The 20,337-nt window shown below is 38.8% G+C and overlaps 3 protein-coding genes and 1 long non-coding RNA gene across 4 annotated transcripts; 1 reads left to right on the top strand and 3 right to left on the bottom strand.

The window, feature by feature from the left end:
• Positions 1-992: 992 nt before the first annotated feature.
• Positions 993-4,031, bottom strand: LOC118029110 (uncharacterized). Its single transcript, XM_035032921.2, has 3 exons — positions 3,880-4,031; positions 1,887-2,842; positions 993-1,351 (listed from the first exon to the last, which is right to left on the bottom strand). Exons 2-3 carry the CDS (start codon positions 2,838-2,840, stop codon positions 1,346-1,348), a joined length of 960 nt encoding a protein of 319 aa, XP_034888812.1. The 5' UTR covers positions 2,841-2,842; positions 3,880-4,031; the 3' UTR covers positions 993-1,345.
• Positions 4,032-12,592: 8,561 nt separating this feature from the next.
• LOC118029097 (inactive glucose-1-phosphate adenylyltransferase small subunit 2, chloroplastic-like) lies at positions 12,593-15,628 on the bottom strand. Its single transcript, XM_035032902.2, has 9 exons — positions 15,195-15,628; positions 14,708-14,998; positions 14,308-14,577; positions 14,044-14,211; positions 13,784-13,887; positions 13,581-13,692; positions 13,334-13,432; positions 13,061-13,180; positions 12,593-12,862 (listed from the first exon to the last, which is right to left on the bottom strand). The coding sequence occupies exons 1-9, from the start codon at positions 15,378-15,380 to the stop codon at positions 12,746-12,748; spliced, it is 1,467 nt and encodes a 488-aa protein (XP_034888793.1). The 5' UTR covers positions 15,381-15,628; the 3' UTR covers positions 12,593-12,745.
• A 722-nt stretch (positions 15,629-16,350) lies between these two features.
• LOC118029096 (6,7-dimethyl-8-ribityllumazine synthase, chloroplastic-like) lies at positions 16,351-19,542 on the bottom strand. Its single transcript, XM_035032900.2, is given in 9 exon segments — positions 16,351-16,732; positions 17,375-17,434; positions 17,521-17,567; positions 18,128-18,206; positions 18,373-18,452; positions 18,455-18,467; positions 18,565-18,660; positions 18,762-18,880; positions 19,070-19,542. Coding segments are annotated over 9 exon segments (660 nt in total). The 5' UTR covers positions 19,197-19,542; the 3' UTR covers positions 16,351-16,693.
• Positions 19,518-20,101, top strand: LOC140955754 (uncharacterized). The gene is made up of 3 exons (XR_012170246.1): positions 19,518-19,647; positions 19,839-19,901; positions 20,011-20,101. It is a non-coding gene; the product is annotated as an uncharacterized lncRNA (long non-coding RNA).
• The last annotated feature ends 236 nt before the right edge of the window (positions 20,102-20,337 follow it).

Genomic DNA, 20,337 nt, shown 5'->3' with positions numbered 1-20,337 from the left:
GAAAATGATATGCTCCTAGCTGAGTCATGGCCATCTTTGGCAACTAACTAATCATCATCTTGAATATTTTTGTTACACAGAGCACAATTCTTAAATTCTTAAAGCTCTAATTAAAAATTCGTGTTATATACAGCATCCTGCCAGTGCCAGTTTTAAAGCGAAGCACAAAGTAGGATACGGGACCTAGGAAAGGTCCAATGGCCGCACCATTCTTGTCTCTCACTTGATTTGTCTGGCATACAACGGAGAGAGAAAAGAAACCAGGGCTGAGGTCCTACAAATTAATGAAATGCCACACCAACAGTGTCTCCAAAGAAAACACCGGTGTGCCCTATATCGACAAGTTTTTTCAAGGGACCCTCGCTTCTTCTGCTTTTGATCGCTGCATCATCTCCCTTGACGATTGCGAGCTTGCTTTTGACTGTCACGAGAGTTCAGACTAGCACTCACGCTAGGTCTTCTTCTTGAACCAACCAGGCTATATTTAAATTAATGCTGATGGGTGCTACCTGGGAAGCCCAGGAAGGGCGAGTTTGGCTGAACGAGGTACACCTAATTAGTTATAAGACTCAAGGTGCGTTTGATGAACAGATGAGATTATGCATCTGGTGGACAGGGCGCTGTCGAACAGAAACGGACAAGGTTTTTCTCATCGGAGATAATGTCCTAATCCATATGTGCCAGTATACTATTATCGACGTTAATATATTGTCCACTTCCACGTTCCAAAAGGGTAACCCTACAGTGCTCTGTCGTACAATATACTAGAGCCCACAAGCAAGACAACATACGGGCTGGCCTTAACACAACGCCCACGATGCAACCAGGCAACACATTTTTCTCTTCTTCGAGTTCCCTTTACTAACAAGAAAAACAGACGCAAATCTATGAGCTGAGGCAAGGAAGCCCACAGCCACCATCTTTTTTCCCAGAAACATTATATTATTATAATTATAATTATTATAAAAAAACTAGGCATCAGTGAAACACGGTTCAGTAGAACAATATAGTTAAGATTTTGCCTTCTCAAAAAAACTACCAAGGCTTGCAGATAGGGGTAAAGTATTTTTTTTTAAAAATCCACATTCCGATATAGCCAACAATCACACACTTACACAAATGGAGGCACTGATTTCCCTGTTTAAAGATATCAGAGAAGGTGCCATATTGCGATATAGTCAACAACACACATGCACAAATGGAGATGCTGATTTCCCTGCTTAAAGATTGCAGAGAAGTAGATACCTTCATTTCAATAACCTTCTGATGTATTATTGTACTCACTCTCTACCAATAAGCGAGCAACAGCTACTTGAAGAAACAACTTCCAGATGCTGTCTGTTTTTTATTCCTGCATACAAGGTAGGAAAAATTATTGACATGGTTTAGTGCAGGAAAAAACACAAAATATCATAACAGAACGTGCAACAGTAAAGATGAAGAGTTGAAGGCACTTAATCCCACTATAGTACCTTGCGCATTGTCATGTTAGAAGTGGTCATACATTACCATTACTTAAAAACTAAAGGAATTGATTTGATGGTATGTTATGATAGTAGCAACTCAAGCAATTCTGCACGGTTGAGTTAATGTACGCAATCCAATTATGTTAGAATAAGGTTCACGATTAGGTCTCGGGAAAAGGTCATGACGTCATTGACTAGCAAGGCAAGAGAAGATGGAATAATTTACAGATGCAAATATACCGTGTCTCAAACCAACATTTCATGCAGAGACCTTTAAAAGCCTTTGAAAATCAAATTAAAACAATATAGAGCCAGATTTTGAATCAAGCCAATAAAATGTCTAATATAACAGTACAGAAACAACAACTGGGTGGCCTTTGAAAAAGAATGATTGACCAAGTAATCTAACAATTAAAGTACCTCGTCATCCTCGTCCTCGTCACCACCATCTTCTTTGCTCTTCTTGAGGCGGGTTGTCCCACCCTCCTTGCTGATGGGCAACTTCATAGCTCCAAAAGGTGTGTCCACATTAATATGTCCTTTCATGGAGTAACCAGTGCCTTTTCCTCTAATCATGTCCCAGAGTGCAGAACCAAAATCCTTAGGCTTGAAGGTGATTGGAATATCAACATAATTTATACCATTTTTATCGAGTTTGGTAGATTCTGCCAGTTCTGCACCACCAATGCTCACATCGGACAGCCAAACCTCATAATCTAAGGCATTGAGGCCCAAGTCAAAATCATTCTTATTTTCCAGCTTCAAGTGAAGCACTGCCACAGTCTCTTCAAAGGAGAACCTCTCAAATTTAATTGTCTCAAGATCAATATCAGGCTTGTAAGGTATGGGGATCTCTCCAGTCTTCTCAAGTGGTAGAGTAAGCCTTCCAAAAATAGGCACATCTACAATGAAGTCAACCTTAATCTTGTAAGGAATTATACTCCCAGGCTTAATGTCATCATATGTATTTTTAATATCATCATAAACCAGATGAATTGGGATTTTGACGGTCTCCTCGCCATGTGCACGAATAGTTCCAGCATCTGGGATCAACCCTGAAATAAGCTTCCTTCCATCACTCTCGATCAAGTAGTTGATGTCTATGAGAGGGATTGGAACAGGGTTTGGGTTTTTAATAAGCACATCAACAACAATATCGGCTTTCTCAAGGTTGATTGTGGGGAAGTGAATTTCAGTAACATCTGCAGTTGGCTTCCCAAATCCAATTGCTCCCTCAATCTTTTCACCTATGTCTTGAATGAAGTCCTTCACCTTGTCAATAAATCCACCCTTCTCTTCATCTTTGTCATCCTCCTTGTGATCTTTCTCCTTGACATCTCTATCAACTATTTCTGGCTTGTCAGAAGAAGCCATACCTTACAACGAGCAGCACATATTCCAAATGTTAAAGAGCGAAATAAGGACAATTAACCAGGAAAAGAAACGAAAACAGAAACATATCACATAAGAGGGAATGAATAAAAAAGCAGAAGAAGGGTGCTCATGATTCATGACTGGTAAGCTAAAGATGAATAACTGCAACACAATCCTCATTGTTTTGATATATGAAATGAAAAAGTCAATACGTCTCCCTAAGGAAAGAAGCAAAAAAATTGTTAAGCTCGTGGTGAAACTCTCAAACCACCACTGTTACGGGCTACTAAAAAACAAAGGAAAATCGAACTCCGTATTCTATGGATGAAGTTTTGGAATGGTTAATGAAATACAGTTGAGTCAAAATCAGACACAACAGCACATTTATAGGTTCAAGACTCCGACAAATACAATGCCGTAAAGAAAGAAGAGGTAAATAACAGGAAATGACTCCCATTTTCTACAAGAAAATTGACAAAATTATTTCGTTTTAGTTTTCTTTTTTTAGAGAGAATCGTGGTGTGATCTGAACAACAGGTGACAATTTAGCAACTGTGGATAAAAAGATGTGTGTCGTATGTATTAGAAAAATGGGATCAAATGTAGAATTATAAAGCAATTGACTTGATTGATTATCATAATAATTAATCAAAAGAAAAAAGATTAACAGAGATGAGTTCTGCATTACATTAATAATGTATTAATAATATTCATGAATGAAGCAAAGTAGCAATTTTAGGATCTCCTAATTATTAATCGTATGTATCAGATCATCATAAGAAAAGATGATAACTATGGAAACCGAAGTCAGAAGTATCAGTGATTCAGAAACACAACGAGCTGAGATTCAGATCTGATCTGTTTCTTTCAAGTGCAGATCAAAACAGTGAGATGATGCATATTTCAACAGAACAAAGAAAAAATCAATCTTTGCATGTATCATATACGGTACAAAAAGAAGACGAAAAAGAAAAAGAAAAAGAAAAAGAAGAGGGAAGAAGATGATGATCTTGTTTTGGTAGAAAAGAAAAGAGATTACCTGAAGATGAAACCGAAATCGGAAATTACAAGATACAAGCAGCAGCAGCAACGTATGATTGAACGAGAGCGTGATCGTGTGTAATGGGAGTGGTAACGAGCAACCATGTCGCTTCCAAAAAGACATAATTGACCAAAGGATGAGGCGTGTACACGTGTACTCACCGACAAAAGATCCGCGTTTACGCGTTTTCTGTCTGAGATCTGAAAAACGACAAGTGTTCAAGTGTTAAGTAATGGATGGATAGAAATCCTATCACTCTAAACGGAACACGCGGCTCCCTCCATCTCAACTCAATCCACGTAACAAGCACTCACGACACCGTTTCGTCACGTAAAAACCAGCTTCTGCTTCAGCTTCCCACCAATATTTATTTATTTTATTTAAATTTCACAATACAAGGCTGGCTGAGACAGGAACAGCATAAATATAATACAAGGCACAACCTCCTCCTCCTCCTCCTCCTCCTGCTGCTGCTGCTGCTCCTCCCTACATTTGATTGATTCTTATGACTGAACTGAAAAGGATAAACATACCAAATCAACGAGGACTAACTAGTATATATTGAATCTGCCAAAACTTCCATCATTTCTTATATATGCCCTGCCCATTAATTTTTATGATCGATCGATTATGATGCATCACTCTTCTCTCCGCCTAGCTACATGCTCCTTGAGGTGATGCATCTTTGCTGCTGCTACTCTCTACGCCTACATGCTCCTTGAGGTTGAGGATTTCTCTCTGGTACTCCATCTTGTTGGGCGCGGAATCCGGTGACCGGTGGTGTACTGATAATTGCTCAACGGAGGGGTAAGCACACTGAGACACAATATTTTACGTGGTTCGGCAAAACCGCCTACATCCACGGGAGAGAATCCATTTATTAGAGATTAGAGAAAGGATACAATAAATACATGGAGGAGGATCTAATCACTCAACTCCCATCTCTCTTGCTGCCTTGCAGCTGCTGCAATGGCTGCTGCCATTGCAGCTCCTCTTTCTCTCTTCACTCTTGCACACACTCACGTTTGCTCTCACTCTCTCACACTCTTGCTCTCAAATATAAGCCTCCTTTATAGGCATTCTCCAGCACATGTAGGGGACAAGACTCCCTTAAAACATGCCACCATTAGTGGCACTAATGATGCTGCCACTTGCTTGGTGGTGGTGGCCACTTTGTTTGGTGGTAGGGTAGTCCCACTAATGGCAATACCTAACAATCACCCCCTTTGCCATTTATGTGGGCAATTTTCCTCTTGCTTCATCAGCACAAGCTTGCATTCTGCAGCTTTTCCAAGCTTACCATTCCGAGAGCGTTCGTGGCCAAGTTTACAGGTACTCGCCAAACCTTTCAATCACCAGAGTTACCAAAGCACACCCTTGCTTACACCAAAGGATCACTTCAACCAGATGGTCTCACACATCACATCTGAAGAGTGTTAACGCTTGTCTCTGTGAACATTCCCCTTCGAGCGTATCAACCATGCTCGGTCCGGAATGATTTATCAAGCCTCACACCAAGGCTTACAGCACCCCCTCAAACGGATATTCCAAGTGCGACAGTCATTATCTGAGTATCTCAATATGATCACAAGCCCACCACTCTTCCAAGAGTCTACTCATCCAGGAGTTGCGCCTGCCCTCTGTTCCACCATAGGAACCACGCCTTACTTCTCCATGAGTCTCTCGCTCTTAGTCGTAAGAGTCCAGGTAGCTCTCCACCTTTAACCATGGGGGCAGCCCATTAAAGGTTGATCCATATCTATCTCCATACTCTGAGTATTACAATGCCATCACCGAGCTCACCACCTTGACAAGAGTCAACTCGTTCCCGGAACCTGCGCATGCCCTCTGCTCCTTCATAGCAGCCGCGTCTTAATGCTCCACAAGTTATCCACTTATTGTCCAAGGCAAATGTCTTCTAGCTCATTGATCTTTAGCATGGGGGCAATATCCATGAAAGTCAATCCTGCATTTGTCTTCATACTCATCATAGCCACTTTGTTGGCTATCCATCTGTCCACTTATATCTAGCCATCACATCGGCTTTGGGGCGTTCTGAACTGGGGCTCCTATCATGGCCCTCACACCTTCTCCTGAGGTGTCTTCGCTCGTCGTCATGCGGCGGTCTGAACTGGGCTCATTTCATGGCCCTCACACCTTCCATCCGAGGTGTCTCCGCTCGTCTTGGAGCGGTCTCATCCTCCTTCATCGGGATGACTCCAGTGGCTTCAAGATTCTCTACCACCATGTGGACTTGGGAGAGATTACTACCACTGATTACATAGAAAGAGAAACTTGCGGTATACTCCTCGCAATCCTCCACCTCGATTTCTATGTTTGGAGCTTCTACGCCTTTCTGCTTGACAGCTCCACTACACCACTCTCTTTGGTGTCTACGCCTTTCATCATAGGCGGTCGCCTTTTATCACAGGCGTTTGCACCCCCTCAATTAGGTGCCTCTGCAACAGCTCATCTTTCCATCCTTGCATGCATTGGAAAGGTCCTCGCTTGTTGCCTTTATCAAGAGCATAAGAGACTTCATGTTGAACATAGTCTCTGCTCTGAGCTTCATCTGGGAACTCTTCTTCTCCTTGCACCTGTTGTCTCATTACAGTACCTCATTGGATCCCTCGGGTACTTCTGCACAATCTCTGTGTGCTCTCGTGCAATTTCTGTTCTCCAGATTTCTTCCTATTCCTTGCTTATATTTGACAGCAGCTCATCCTATCACAACACCTGTCCAAGTCAAAATAGGGTGCCAATATTTATCCCCTTGCTGTATTTCTCTTCCATTATCAAGGTCTTCATCAATTCTCCCCTCGAGAAATCACAGTCACCGAATCTAACTTCTTTGGAGAAATCACCACTCCATCAGATCCTTGATCATACGGAACCCAATTGTTCCCCTTATGCCGTCATCCTGCTAGTCTTCAATCGTTTCATTACAAACTGCTATATATACGAAAATAGTACCGTATAGATAATCCTTCCACTAAGCAAGTTCCCAGGAAAGATTGGAGGGGTCACAACGGTCCCGCTTAAAACCCAATCTCCTAGACAGAACTTCTTAGGCTATATCTATCCATCGTACTGTCTCTCCGTATATACAACCATTTGCTAGCTTTGTTGCGGCTTTCCTTTACAAGTGATCTGGGATATACAGGTTTAATACATGATTTCTCAACATCTAGCGAGACTACTGGTGTTTAGATTCGTCAAGATTGGTCTTCATCAATTTCCACTCTACACCTCAAATCGTCCACATCTCGGGTGTCCTGAGTGTCCCAATTTTGCCTTCCATCAAGGCATTACATTTTTCCATTTAACAGTTTAGCACATGTAATTGGGTAAACATGTGCACCTTCTTCTTCTTCTTCTTCATCGACCACCATGATGACCTTCAGATGCCTCCTGATCGGGCAATCTCTCTTTAATAATTCACCACCGCTATTTTTGGTCTCGAATCTCAACGATCGGACCGTACCATTGCATCCGGAATGATCAAATTAGCTGGAAACATGTCTGGAATCGTCCAAATCGCACTTCAGACGGCTAAGATTTGATCAACACAATTCTGGCCTGAACAACGGCTCAGATTCAATCTCAGATCCGGTTGCACGTAGGATCAGCTACACTGGATCCTATCCCTCGGCTCACGGCTCGGCTCGGCTCCAATTCGGCTCGGCTCAATTTGGCTCGGCTCGTGGCTGATGACGTGGCAGGTGGGCCCCTTTATGCTGACATGGATGTTGACTAGTCAATTCCTTGCTGACTGTGTACTCTGATGTCATCCTTGCATCATGCTGATGTCATCCTTTGCATAGTACTGTTCATGGCACTGTCACTGTTCATGTATACTGTTCACATGGGTCGGGTCAACTGGTATTCGGGTCGGGTCAACTCATCCGGGTGAAGAAGACGCGTGGGGCGCGTGGGGCGCGTGGGCAAACGCCTTGCCGGAGAGTGATGGAGAGTGCGGCCATGTCCGACGTCCGATTTTGACGCCGTTTTCACCAGTGGCTTCGTCTCGGCCTCCTCTACACAGTGGTATGGTCAAAACATAATTTTGACAACTTTCATTTTTTAGCAAAAATCAAACACCACTTTAACCATATGCTCTGATACCAATTGTTGGGCGCGGAATCCGGTGACCGGTGGTGTACTGATAATTGCTCAACGGAGGGGTAAGCACACTGAGACACAATATTTTACGTGGTTCGGCAAAACCGCCTACATCCACGGGAGAGAATCCATTTATTAGAGATTAGAGAAAGGATACAATAAATACATGGAGGAGGATCTAATCACTCAACTCCCATCTCTCTTGCTGCCTTGCAGCTGCTGCAATGGCTGCTGCCATTGCAGCTCCTCTTTCTCTCTTCACTCTTGCACACACTCACGTTTGCTCTCACTCTCTCACACTCTTGCTCTCAAATATAAGCCTCCTTTATAGGCATTCTCCAGCACATGTAGGGGACAAGACTCCCTTAAAACATGCCACCATTAGTGGCACTAATGATGCTGCCACTTGCTTGGTGGTGGTGGCCACTTTGTTTGGTGGTAGGGTAGTCCCACTAATGGCAATACCTAACACATCTCTCATCACTGCATGCCTTCTGTTAATTTCCTCCCACTGCTTCAATCAAACAAACCACATATAATAGTACTATCAGTTTATACAAGTAATGCATCATCATCATACAAATAATGGTTGGTTTGCCATTCCTCTTCCTTATTAACTACAAGCTCTTCTACTCTTTCAAGTTTCAATTTCTTAAAAAATCCTCTCTCAAAACTCAAAAGGTTCACTGTGCTTATTATATACAAAACGGATGCATGCATGGATGCACACAACATTCTCTTGGTTCAAACTCTTAAGAATTTTATATATCTTAGATCAGTTTTGTTATCTTGCACAAGCATGGAGGATGGTGGCCTTCAAAAAACAAGATGCATTCCAATTTTTAAAGTAACTATGCACAATCGTCCATCTCCCTAATTTAATTTACTCCTAACTCTTTCCCGGCAAGCTACAAGTACATGATTAAGTTAAACATTTTTTTTTCCTGAAAAACAGACGCCAATGTGATTTCGTGGATATTATATTGATGTTCTCTTCAAAAACAGTTAACCACCCCATGTTTTCCAGTTTCACTTTCAACTTCATGGTTTTGTCAGTTTTTCCTGTAAATTTCTTTTGTGCATAAAGATGTAATACTGAAGCCTTCTGGATTGTGAGAAGACGGGGCTCGTCTCTTGATGAGACAGTGATACCACTTTCCAACCAGCATCATCAATGTACGCCCGTTTCAGCATGGTATTTCCTAAAGGCACTCCTGCAGAACATAAGAGGATAAATAATTAAATTGAAAGCAAAATAGCTGAGCGATCGAGAACAAACAGATAACTCAACTATTGTCTTCTACTTGGTAACGATACCAACCAGTATTCCTGGAGAAATTAATTAGTTGGTCCATCGATCTCCAAAGCAATCTTCTTATCAACCACAACAGCATCCACTGTGTACCCGTCCACAACATATTCTCTCACCCAATCAAGGCCAGTGCTCACCAGGAGACGAGCAACTTCCTTCCCAAATAAAGAAGTTTTGTTTTCTGATTAAACCTTCTAGTTTTTCCAGCACGAGCAATTTTCTCCTCAAGACTTCCCCCAAGTGACAACTCAAGATGGGGTACTCGATCGAGCTTCAAGGATTGATTATGAGCCTGAGAAGCAAACATGATATCCTCTCTGTATTGCTCTGAAAGCCTTTGCTCCTCAGAATGGCTTAGAGTTCTCTACACTTTTGAAAACAAAATTCGGTCCAGTTGTCCTAGAACAGCATATGACCAAGCTATATTCCCAGCTGATACCTACTAAATCTGAGCACTGGAGGGCCTAAAGGTCCTTCTGCATCAAGATCTCCACTGGCTTCATTGCTGCTCTCCTCATTAGAATATGATGTTTCGGCCTTTAAGGAGCAGTATTGGTTTGCATATTTATAAAAGTATCCGGAGCCTAAAGCAAAGAGTCAGCTGGCTCATACAGAGAAGCAAAAGCCAGATCGAAATTGTGATATTAAAGAATAATATAAATTATATCTTGTGGTTTTATTTAAAAATTTAAGTTATTAAGTTGATATAATTTTTTGATATTATATCATAATTTTATTGACCAAACAGTCACGAGTTCGGATCTTACCATTCATATTCTATTTGATAAAAATTAAACACAAAGTAGTGTAAGTATATGCAAGTTTCAAGCCGAAAAAGTTTTCACTCAATGTATGTGTTAACGAATAATATAATCATATCTTTGAACTTCATCTAAAAGTTTAAACTATTGGGTTGAATCAGTTCTTTAACATATGAATGATCTTAGAACCTTTTTTAACAACCAAGGACAATTCAATAAAGTGTAGTAGCAATGTTCAATGAGGACAACAGTGAATGAGTAAACCCTTTCCCAACAACAGTAATCATCTCACTAGTAATTTCCAAAACTTCCTTTACAGTCTATGCTTCCACAATCACTCTATTAAAGTTAATTTGTTTCTTACAATCAGAAGGTCCAGAGAATTGGGACACCCTTTAAACAAAATCTTCCATGATCTTCTCCTTCTTTTCTTAAAACATGCCATCTCATAACATACTCACCATCCTATTAAGGTCACTAACATCATTTTCTAATTTAACACCTTCCTTCAAATCAAAGTCAAAATCCAAATCATCTTTCAAATCAAGTCCTTAGTTATCTTAACTTTACTTTTATCATTAATGTGTTGTAAAGTTAATTTTATGGTGTTAGCTTAAAGTTAACTAGAGTTGGATGCATGTTAAGTTAAGTGTGTTATTTTATCTAAATAATAGGGTGCATGGGGCTAAAAATTATTGAAGTAAATGATAGTAGGTACAACTGAAAGCTAGGTTGAAAATAGGTAGAAACTGGTGCTGTGACAAAAAAAAGAAAAAACAATAGTAGTGTGTGTGTGTCTTCCTCCATTGTAAGCCCTCTCTTGTGTGAGTTTTGTACCATAAAATTACAGCAATGAAATGTTATGTTTAAGTGTGTTGTTTGAGAGTATTTTATGAGACTCATTGGTTGTAGAAACCACCCAATAGAGTAGTATCAGAAAAGATGTCAAAGAGAAGCTTTATCTAAGATTAAAGGAGGAAGAAAATGTCCAAAGAAGGTTGCTCAAGTTGGAGTCCAACATCCAATATTCAAATGAGACAATTATGAATTTTAGAGCATAAGATTAAGACTTTACTCATCTCTCTTGACTTATGAGAGATGGTGGATGTAGTATATGAAAAATATAAAGATATTGATGATATTCCTGTAGCACAACTCAAAGATTTGAAAGCAAAGAGGATTACAGCTATTGCAACAACCTTTGGCTTGATTTAAAAAGGAGTTGATGATCCTATTTTTCCAAGGATCATGAGAACCACAAATGCAAAGCAAGTATGAAAGACTTTACAAAGTGAATATGAAAGTGATTTGAATGTAAAAGCTATTATCCAAAGTCTTATAAGAGAGCTAGAGAATATAAAAATAGAGGAAAATGAAGTTGTTGATAAGTTTTCTAATAGGAATCTTATGGTTGTTAATTAAACAAAGAGTTGTGGTAAGGATATTAATAATAGAAGAGTTATAAAGAAAGTGTTGATTAGCCTTTCAAAAAAGTTTGATCTTATTATGGCAATTATAGAAGAAACTAAAGATTGGTATAACTTGAGTGTTCATGTGTTGATAGGTTTTTTGAAGTATGAGGAGAAAAGATTAGTTAAGAGGAGTGAGAAGTCCATAGAAAATGATTTCCAATCAAAGCATACTTTTAGTAAACATGATCATGAGAAAGTATCTTTTAGTAATGTGAGAATAGGTGTTGAATCCTTTAGAGGTGAAGAATATGGAAAAGGTAGAAGTAGAGGATTGGGTAGAAATCAAAGGGGTAGAAGAGAAATGAATTTGGGAAATAGCTATAGTGATGCTAGAAGATTTTATACTTGTAATAGATTAGGCTATAGATTCTAAGGATTGTTGGTATAAAAAGGAGATATAATATTTCAATTGTAAATGGTTTGATCACTTAGCTAAAGATTGTGGTGTGAGGAAAAATTAATAAACACATGTTGCCAAAGATAAGGTAGGTGATGAAAGCATGTTTTATGGTAGTCAAAGTAGCATAGAAGACAAGAAGGGACAATGACTCATTGATAGTGTTTGTAGCAATTACATGACACCAAACAAAAACTTGTTTAATGACACTGATACAATGAGGCAAACTAGAGTAAAGATTGAGAATGAAGAATTTATGAGTACAAGTGGTCTAGGTACCATTATTGACAAGTGTATATTTGTTGGCTATAGTTCAATGTCTAAAGGCTATAAGTTGTATAACTTGAATACAAACAAAGTGATTGTTAACAGATATGTGATTTTTTATTTTCTATGTTACTTGAATCCTTTGGTTTTTCAGCTTTTAAACTTTTTCTTTCTTGCCTAACATTCTAGAGTTAATTATAAGCTAGTCCCTGTAGTTTATCACAATGAATTAAACAGTACCTTGACTAACTTTGGGAAGAAATTTGTGCCCTTCCTAATTCCTAAAATATGGTCATTAGTGAGGTATAATTTGCACATGTAAGATAGTTTAAGGATGTAAAATGTGTGAAAAGTATCAAAAGTTCATAACTGTAGAAAATCACTGAAAGAATTAAATTTTATTGTCAATTGCATGTTGAATGACATTCCAAGTGCCATAGAGATCACTCACTCCTCCAAAAAAATGTCAGTGTACATTTTGTTTTAATAAAATTGAGAAATAAATGAATGATAATCATGTTGTTCAACCATATCATAAAATGCTGCCATCTGGGATCACTGCACTCTCTAGAACCACCACTATTCCTCCACTGATTATGTAGCCATTGGCCTCCCTGTTGCTTTCTTGCACGTTGTCTTTGTTAATAATCTGCATAACATAATTGCCTGGATGTTACACGAGTAAGGAATGGCAGGAATTCAATACTCAGTCCCACAGAGACAATCCTGTTTTAATAATGCCTTGGACTTGCACCTAGACATTCTGAAATCGATTGTATTTTTGTGTGCATGACTAGCTTTGGCATTGGATTTGGTTGCTAATTTGATATGCTTAGATTTTACATACCATTACATTTCTGCCAATCCTTGCATTCTTATCTATAATAGCTTTCTTTATGTGAGTCTCATCACCAATTCCTATCGGAATTGCCATGCCCTCCTTGCTACTCCTTTGGATATAGTCTTTCTGTTGAACATCCACATTTCAGTTGGTCATACATGATTGGAGGAATGTGAGCAAATATGCATAGGTTTTTTTACCAGAAAATGTGCTTATATTTCTTTAGCAACAGGAAAAAGTGAAAGGTTATTAAAAAAAAAGAAAAAGAACCACCCTTACTTGATAGATATCAGAGCCCATGATGACTGAATCTTCAATGATGGCCTTTTCTCCAATGGTTGTCCTCATACCAACAACTGTTCCTTTTATCTTGCACCTCTACTCTTAATTAAGGCCAAAGGCACATTTTCAAGAAACAAAAGCAAGACAGATTCAGAAACAAGATCAAACACAATCTACGACAGCATATTCCTTACTTTGAGCAGAAGGGAGAAGCATGAGAGGGAGATGGAAATGTTATTCTTACATTAAGGATACAACCATCTCCGACCACACTGTCTGTTATGGCAGCATCAATTATAGTAGATGGAGGCAGATAGCGAGGCATGGTGTATAGAGGAGCATCTTTATTGTAGAAGCTGCTAGGAAAGAAATGAAGTTTGTGTGCGTTAGTGAGAGGCCATTTATAGGTGTTATACTTTCAGCCTTCCTCGAAGAGAAAACACTGACTTGTATCCCATGTTTAATCCCTTTATGCATTCCATGTTTGCTTGATAAAATGCTGCAATGCTACTCATGTCCTCCCAGTATCCATCAAATGCATAAGCTTGAACCTGCTCCATGCACGTAATCAGCACCTTCTCATTAATCAAAGCTCATAGAAGAAACGGAAACATCATTACATATTTTGACAGAACAAATGAATTTTATTACATAGAAACAAAAGTTAATGTCAAAATTAATTCCTAATTAGCTAAATCTAGTCAGACCTTCATTCCAATCGAAATTGCGCCAGGTATCACTTTAGTTCCGAATTCATTTTCCTGGGGGAAGTATTCATTTAGAAGCTTTGTCATAATTTCTCTATTAACAAGATAGATCCCCATGCTTGATAACTTCCTATAAGCATTATCATTGAATGCTTGGGAACTTTGAGCCTGCAGTTTAGCAGAGATTATTTAGAGAACATGATCCCCACTGGGTTTTGCAGTATCATAACTATATGGAGGAGAATATTACTGAAATCAACTTACTGAAGGGACAATCATTGGCTCCCTCTCTGACTTCACGTGGAACTCTGCAACTTCATTTAGTGAATTCACTTTTAATGTGCCAAAACCTGGGTCTTGATCTCTTTTTGAATTCAAAGCTGCAATTGTTATATCAGCCTGGCTTCTTCGATGGACTTCTACTAGTTTCTGGTAGTCCATTCTGTAGAGATGGTGGCCAGGAAGGACAAGAAACTCGGACACTTGGTGCTCTTCCAGTACCCACAAGCACCTTCTTATAGCATCAGCAGTTCCCTGATAAAAAAAAAAAAAAAAAAACAGAAATGATCACATTGGCTTTGTGGATCGTAGTCTGGCCCCTCATGGAATAGAAGTAATAAGCATCGAGTACAAATGTGTTGTGAAAGTAGACCAGCTAGCAGACCTGAAACCAGCCTTGGTCTTCAAGACTCTGATATGCTGCAATAACTTCAACAAACCCATCTTTTCCAAGGCCTAAGCCAGAATATGCTCTTGAGAGGTGAGAATTGAGATAAGTAGAGTTATATTGTGTTAGAGCATATATCTTGTTTATGTTACTGTTAATACAGTTGCTGATAACTGCATCAACGATTTTGTACTTTGCTCCTAACGGAATGGCTCCTTCTGATCTTCTCTTTGTCAATGGATAGAGTCTTGACTCTGATCCGTCTCCAAATACAATAGCTGCAACACTCTGCCATAGATGAATTCTCAAACATTATACACACATGCTAAGCATTTCCAAACCTTGGCAAAAACTACATTTACAAACTAAATGGTTTACGAGTTTATCCAGAAATAGCTTTCATTTTAAAGTTATATATATCGATTGGAAGATCAATAGCAGAAAGTTGAAACTAAGGCAGGCAACAAAAGAAAGAAAAATTGACCTGATTTACTGGAGAGAATGAGGATATGGGGTGTTGATGTTGCTGAGAATTGGATATGAACAAACTTGGCAAAGAGAAAGAAGATAAAGTTGTTAAATGTTTTCGACTACTATGAGCTAATTCAGGGATGGAGAACTTTGCTTGCGGATTTACAGGGGTGGGACCAGAAAGCTGCAATATCACCATGTCAAGAGAGAGCAATAGACCATATGATGTATCAGTGTATGAAGATGAACCCTCAGTCAAAATTATGATCTTTCAATGTATATTGCTTAGCATCTTCTCTCTGCGGTTGCAGATTTAAAAGAGTCGAATGGAAGAGAATATTTTGATTTCTTCTTCCTGCTGGCTATTGCAAAGAGAAATCTTCCTTGCATGGCTTGTATTTGCGGACTGTGCCAGACAGTCACAAACAAAGCTAGCCGTAACTCATACTTACAAACTGTGCCAGCATAATGACAAGCTTTCACGGTTCATGTGGGCAGCTTTGTTTGTGATACTATGTTTAACTTTGATTCTAAGCTTCGTGTCGCTTTTCTTTTCGTTTAATCTTTATTCCTTGGCTCTATTGTGTTTTGTTCACTTTATTTGTTCGTATTAGCCAAGTTAATGGTACATAACAGCCCTAAGACAAGAGCATTAGACCACCCGATAGATTTACCACATTGTCCTTGCAGCCTTCTGAGAATGGCTCTCGCTTCATTTCCCTTGTCCTTTGTTTTGGGGCAAAAGAGAAAGGGCAACAAGCAAGATTGATTGGGACAGTTTGGTCATTTTATCTGAGAAGGAAGCTTGAAGGGCAATAGCTAGTGCCTGGCATTTTGGAATAGAGTGGTTATCAAGGAAGGCATTTGTCTCAGGTTCATGGGGTTATGGCCAGCCGTCTCCTTTTCTCTCTTTGTTCTTTTCATTCTTCCATCCCCTCATCTGCACATTTACAATACAGCGTAGCTTCATGGTGAATTCTGTTTTCAGCATTCCTTTTCTTCACATGCAGAAAACAGCAACAAGATGGCCAGAGTGAGAAATATTATGGCTGTTCTGTTCAGGAAATATTAAGGTAGTATTCTCCATTGGTGAGGAGACAAGGAGAAATAACGTAAGACAACGAACACAGTTCCCAAAGAACTAACAGAATAATAAATAATCCTTTCGTTCATCTTTCTTTCTAGAAATAGCTTTAAGGCATTTCTTGTCAAACTTAGGTAGTTCTATCTATTCAAATTCATTTGACATGTCAAGATATGTGAGCAGTTAACATAGTTCTGTGATGTCTCTTCCATTGCCTATGCAATTTCATGAATTAAGGAAAATAATTGCAATAGACAAATGGCTGACTATCATCTGAGATGTTGAGGCTGCCCATTTGTTGTCTCGTCAAATTCTCAAAAAATTCTAGCAGTTTCAAAGAAAATGAAAATACAAGTTCAGTCATTCCCAGGACAAGATGATACTGGGTATAAAGGATTTGATAAACTCTCCTCAAAGCGACAGTACCATTACTTTAGATGGTGCTCAAACAAGGATGCCATCTCAATCTGCAATACAAAACAAATTAAAAAAAAATTAATTAAATTATCCAGTCAAAAGATTCAAAAAAGTAATTTATTTTCTTGTCTTGTCATATCTCAGGCAGGAAGAAGTACAGCTAGTGATTCCAAATTTTTAGATAGATCAAGTTGTTATATTACTAGCAAAAGGAAATAACCATGGTGTGATAAGAACAAAATGGACTTCATTGTATCTTTATGTCTTGGCATCAATGAAGCAGTTCTCACGTTGACAAGAAGTAAAGGGTACATCAGAAACCAAGTAGAAAAGCTTATTGAACCTATTGCATGCATTAAGCATGTAAATTTTGAAGCATGAGCCTAAAGGACAATGGTCTCAGCTAAGCAACTAGGCAACACTTCTTTGCACCACCCACAACACCTCACAAAACTCAGTTCTGCTAATAAAAATATATTGTTTACTGACAACGAAGTAGATGAACACTTCACCCTCCACCTCCTATCCCACTAAGTTTTAATGAAGGAAGAAATATGCTGAAGAGAATTGAGAAAGAAATTAAGAATAAGCATGTTGGTAGAAGACACAATTAAATACTAGAACATAATTAATCAGTGCACACGCACTTATCCAAAGCATTTAACAGCGTATATTCAACATAATCAACTTACTGCTGTCATAGCAGCCTCAGCACCCTTATTCCCCGATTTTCCACCAGCTCGATTTATCGCCTGCAATTATCAAAACAAAAGTTCTCAGATGAAACATTCTTGAAAGAAACCTATGGGTCTTGGTTTTATTTAAATGCTTCTTTCACCTGTTCCATGTCCTCGCATGTCAGAACACCAAATATACATGGAACCCCTGCAAATTCTCAAGAAAAAGCATCATCAGTTTTTCACTGGGAAGCCTTTCAACAAAAATGTAGAGAGCAGCAGTAAACTGGCAGGCAGCAGAAGCAAGATCATTTCCTTAAGGGTTGACGAAGCAAGTATGTGTTACATTAAAGGAGAACGCAATTTCTCAGTTCTCCAAGTGATAGGCAGAAACAAAACAAATTTGATGCTCAATGACATCTACAGAATAAAGAGTTGGCTGTGTGTGACGATGCACACTCTGACACACGTGTTTGATGTGTGAAGAACATTAGATGAGAGTGTTTCATCAGTTTTGCCAAGTATTACACACACCACAGTAATATTTTCTGCAATAATGACAACAACAACCACTCTTCATCGGTGATTGCTAGCATCTTTGAGCCCATGTTGCCTTTCCATATTCACTTTACAATATGACATAATATGTCACAGAAACTTGTACAGAATAATTACTACAGTCAAGGACAAACTTTAAAAACCCTGGTCAACAAAGAACAACATCGTTTCAAAACCAAGCAATAAAACCAGCAGAGTGTAACTACCAACCTGACTTTAAACCAGCTGAAAGTACTCCAGATGCTGCTGAATTAGCGACAGCATCATAGTGAGTAGTATCACCTCTTACCTATCATTAACAGCAAGAAAATAATTCACATATCAGGGTCAGCCTGTAAACATGTGCTTCAATGAAAGAAAAATGAGGAGGAAGCCACCCCTCCTAACGCATTTCACTACTAACATTTCATCAAGTAACAACTTCTTTCAAGGTTATGAAGAGAAATCATTCATACCACAGCTCCAATGCACACAACCGCATTATATTTTCCTGACTTGCCTAGCCTTTCTGCAACAATGCCCATTTCAAAACTACCGGAACCCACACAACCTGAAGAGAAATACATGAAAACAACCCTAATCAAAATTTACAAACAAAAAGAAAGCAAATTCGAAAAAAAGCTTCTAAAATAAAACAGTTTGCCTACATCAATGTCTTCTTCTTTGACTGAATATTTCTTGAAAGTTGCAACAGCTCCCTCTAAAAGTGGCCTTGTAATAATCTCATTGAACCGGGCCACGACCTTTGAATGTTGTTTCCAATCATCAATGTCAACAAATTACAACAATCAATTCAAACGAAAACTTAAATAAACTATGAAAAGAAAAAAAAAGAAAAACTCACCACTGCAAAGCGAAGTCCCTCAGTTCTGGTAACTGACCCTTCCAAGTGCCTAATAGCTGTTGTTTCCACCAAGGATGACCGCCCTTTTCTCTCGAAGGCAATGCTAATCGTCCCAAATCCTGAAAAGTTTTGAAATCAATATCACAAAGAAATGATCTTTCTTAATTACCATCCAAGAAGAGAAAAATACTCAACATTAATTATCGTAGATTGCAGTAGAGTTGAATCCCAATGAAATTAACATCATAAGAAATCATCTTTCACATTAATTGAAACTAGTAGTTTGGATTTAAAAAGAAATGGCTCACCAGTAGAAGAGGACGAGAAGGATAATTGCGTTGGTTTCTGATGGGAAGGCAAAAAGCTCCGGTTTTGATGGTGAAAAAGAACTGAATTCGATATTAACGCTTTGGTTGAAGCAGACAGAAAATCCATTTCCTTTTTCTTTTGATTCTCTTAAGACAAGAAAAGAAAAGATTTTGGTGATTGACAAGAGAAAATGAAAGAACCTACACAAAACCCCACTTAATCTCTTAAGCTTAAGATACATGCCATAAATGGATTGTCAACATTGGATCCGAACACTGGTTTTGTTTGCTGGTTGCAAACGCGAAGTCCATTTCTTTCTTACAAAATGACCGTTTTCATTTTGAAACGTCTGACATCAATCTAGTGTTTTTATTTTTGGATCAACTCGAGTGGCTTGCTGGCTTTACTTCACTATTCGATTAGTGGGGAACCCCCTAAAAGAAATCACCATCTCCTCCTCCTTGTGAAGCGAAAAATGTGGGTTCAAGGGGCAGAGCTTAAGCAGCCATTAAAACCGCCCTTTCTTTGCAATCCACTTAACTCTAATCGAACTCGTTTCTTTACCAAGCATTATCAGGTGATCTAAAAAGCTGCAGCTATCATTTTACCTCTTTCATTGTTTTTAGAACCAAAGCTTTTCCCTTTTTTGTTTTGCTTTCTGCATAAATCAATATAGACAAAGAGGGCAACGCAAAAAATGTAACTTTAACAAGCTAAGTTTGCTAACACCCTTTAATACATTAACTTGTTTTTGTTTTATGACATCAGAAACAGAAACCTTTTGTGGTTGTAATGTCCATGTCAACCAAAAGTACTGCTGTTCCTATCATGGTAAGATGTGCTATTTTTTTACTTAATTGGTAAGCTGTTATGAATTGTTTCGTCATTTGTGGAAAAATTATTTTGGAGGTTATAAATTTGTATTATTTTGTAATTGGAGGTAAATGGCTGTAATGGCAAAATGGGGAGTTCTGTTATAATGGCAGCGAATTCTGCTGGACTTCAAATTCTTCCAAAATCATTTGGCCCCGTCAAGCAGCAAAGTGAAGAGTCCCATCAAGCAGCAAAGTTGGACACATCTGCAACTGCCAAGGCTGTCATTTCTTGCTTCAAGAAATTGGGGGTGTCTTTTGATGACCAGGTGGCTTTAAAGCTTTTCACATTTCATTACAGCATAACTTATCCTTATATTCACTGGAAAATACTGAAATCCACGCTTCATTTGCCTTGTTCATCATGGTACATGTAAAAGTTGAAATTTGACATG

Source organism: Populus alba, chromosome 7, assembly GCF_005239225.2.
Source record: "Populus alba chromosome 7, ASM523922v2, whole genome shotgun sequence".
NCBI classification, from domain to species: domain Eukaryota; kingdom Viridiplantae; phylum Streptophyta; class Magnoliopsida; order Malpighiales; family Salicaceae; genus Populus; species Populus alba.
This window is presented reverse-complemented; position numbering and strand designations above follow the sequence as displayed.

Bases quoted from the DNA above. Each gene is read 5' to 3' on its own strand.
- LOC118029097 (XM_035032902.2), bottom strand. From the start codon at position 15,380: ATGGTGATATTGCAGCTTTCTGGTCCCACCCCTGTAAATCCGCAAGCA. The intron at 14,999-15,194 runs GTCAATTTTTCT...CATCTATGGCAG, and splicing joins CATTCTCTCCAGTAAATCAG to AGTGTTGCAGCTATTGTATT. The intron at 13,181-13,333 runs GTAAGGGTGGTT...GATGTTCAACAG, and splicing joins TGGGCTCTGATATCTATCAA to AAAGACTATATCCAAAGGAG.
- LOC118029110 (XM_035032921.2), bottom strand. From the start codon at position 2,840: ATGGCTTCTTCTGACAAGCCAGAAATAGTTGATAGAGATGTCAAGGAG.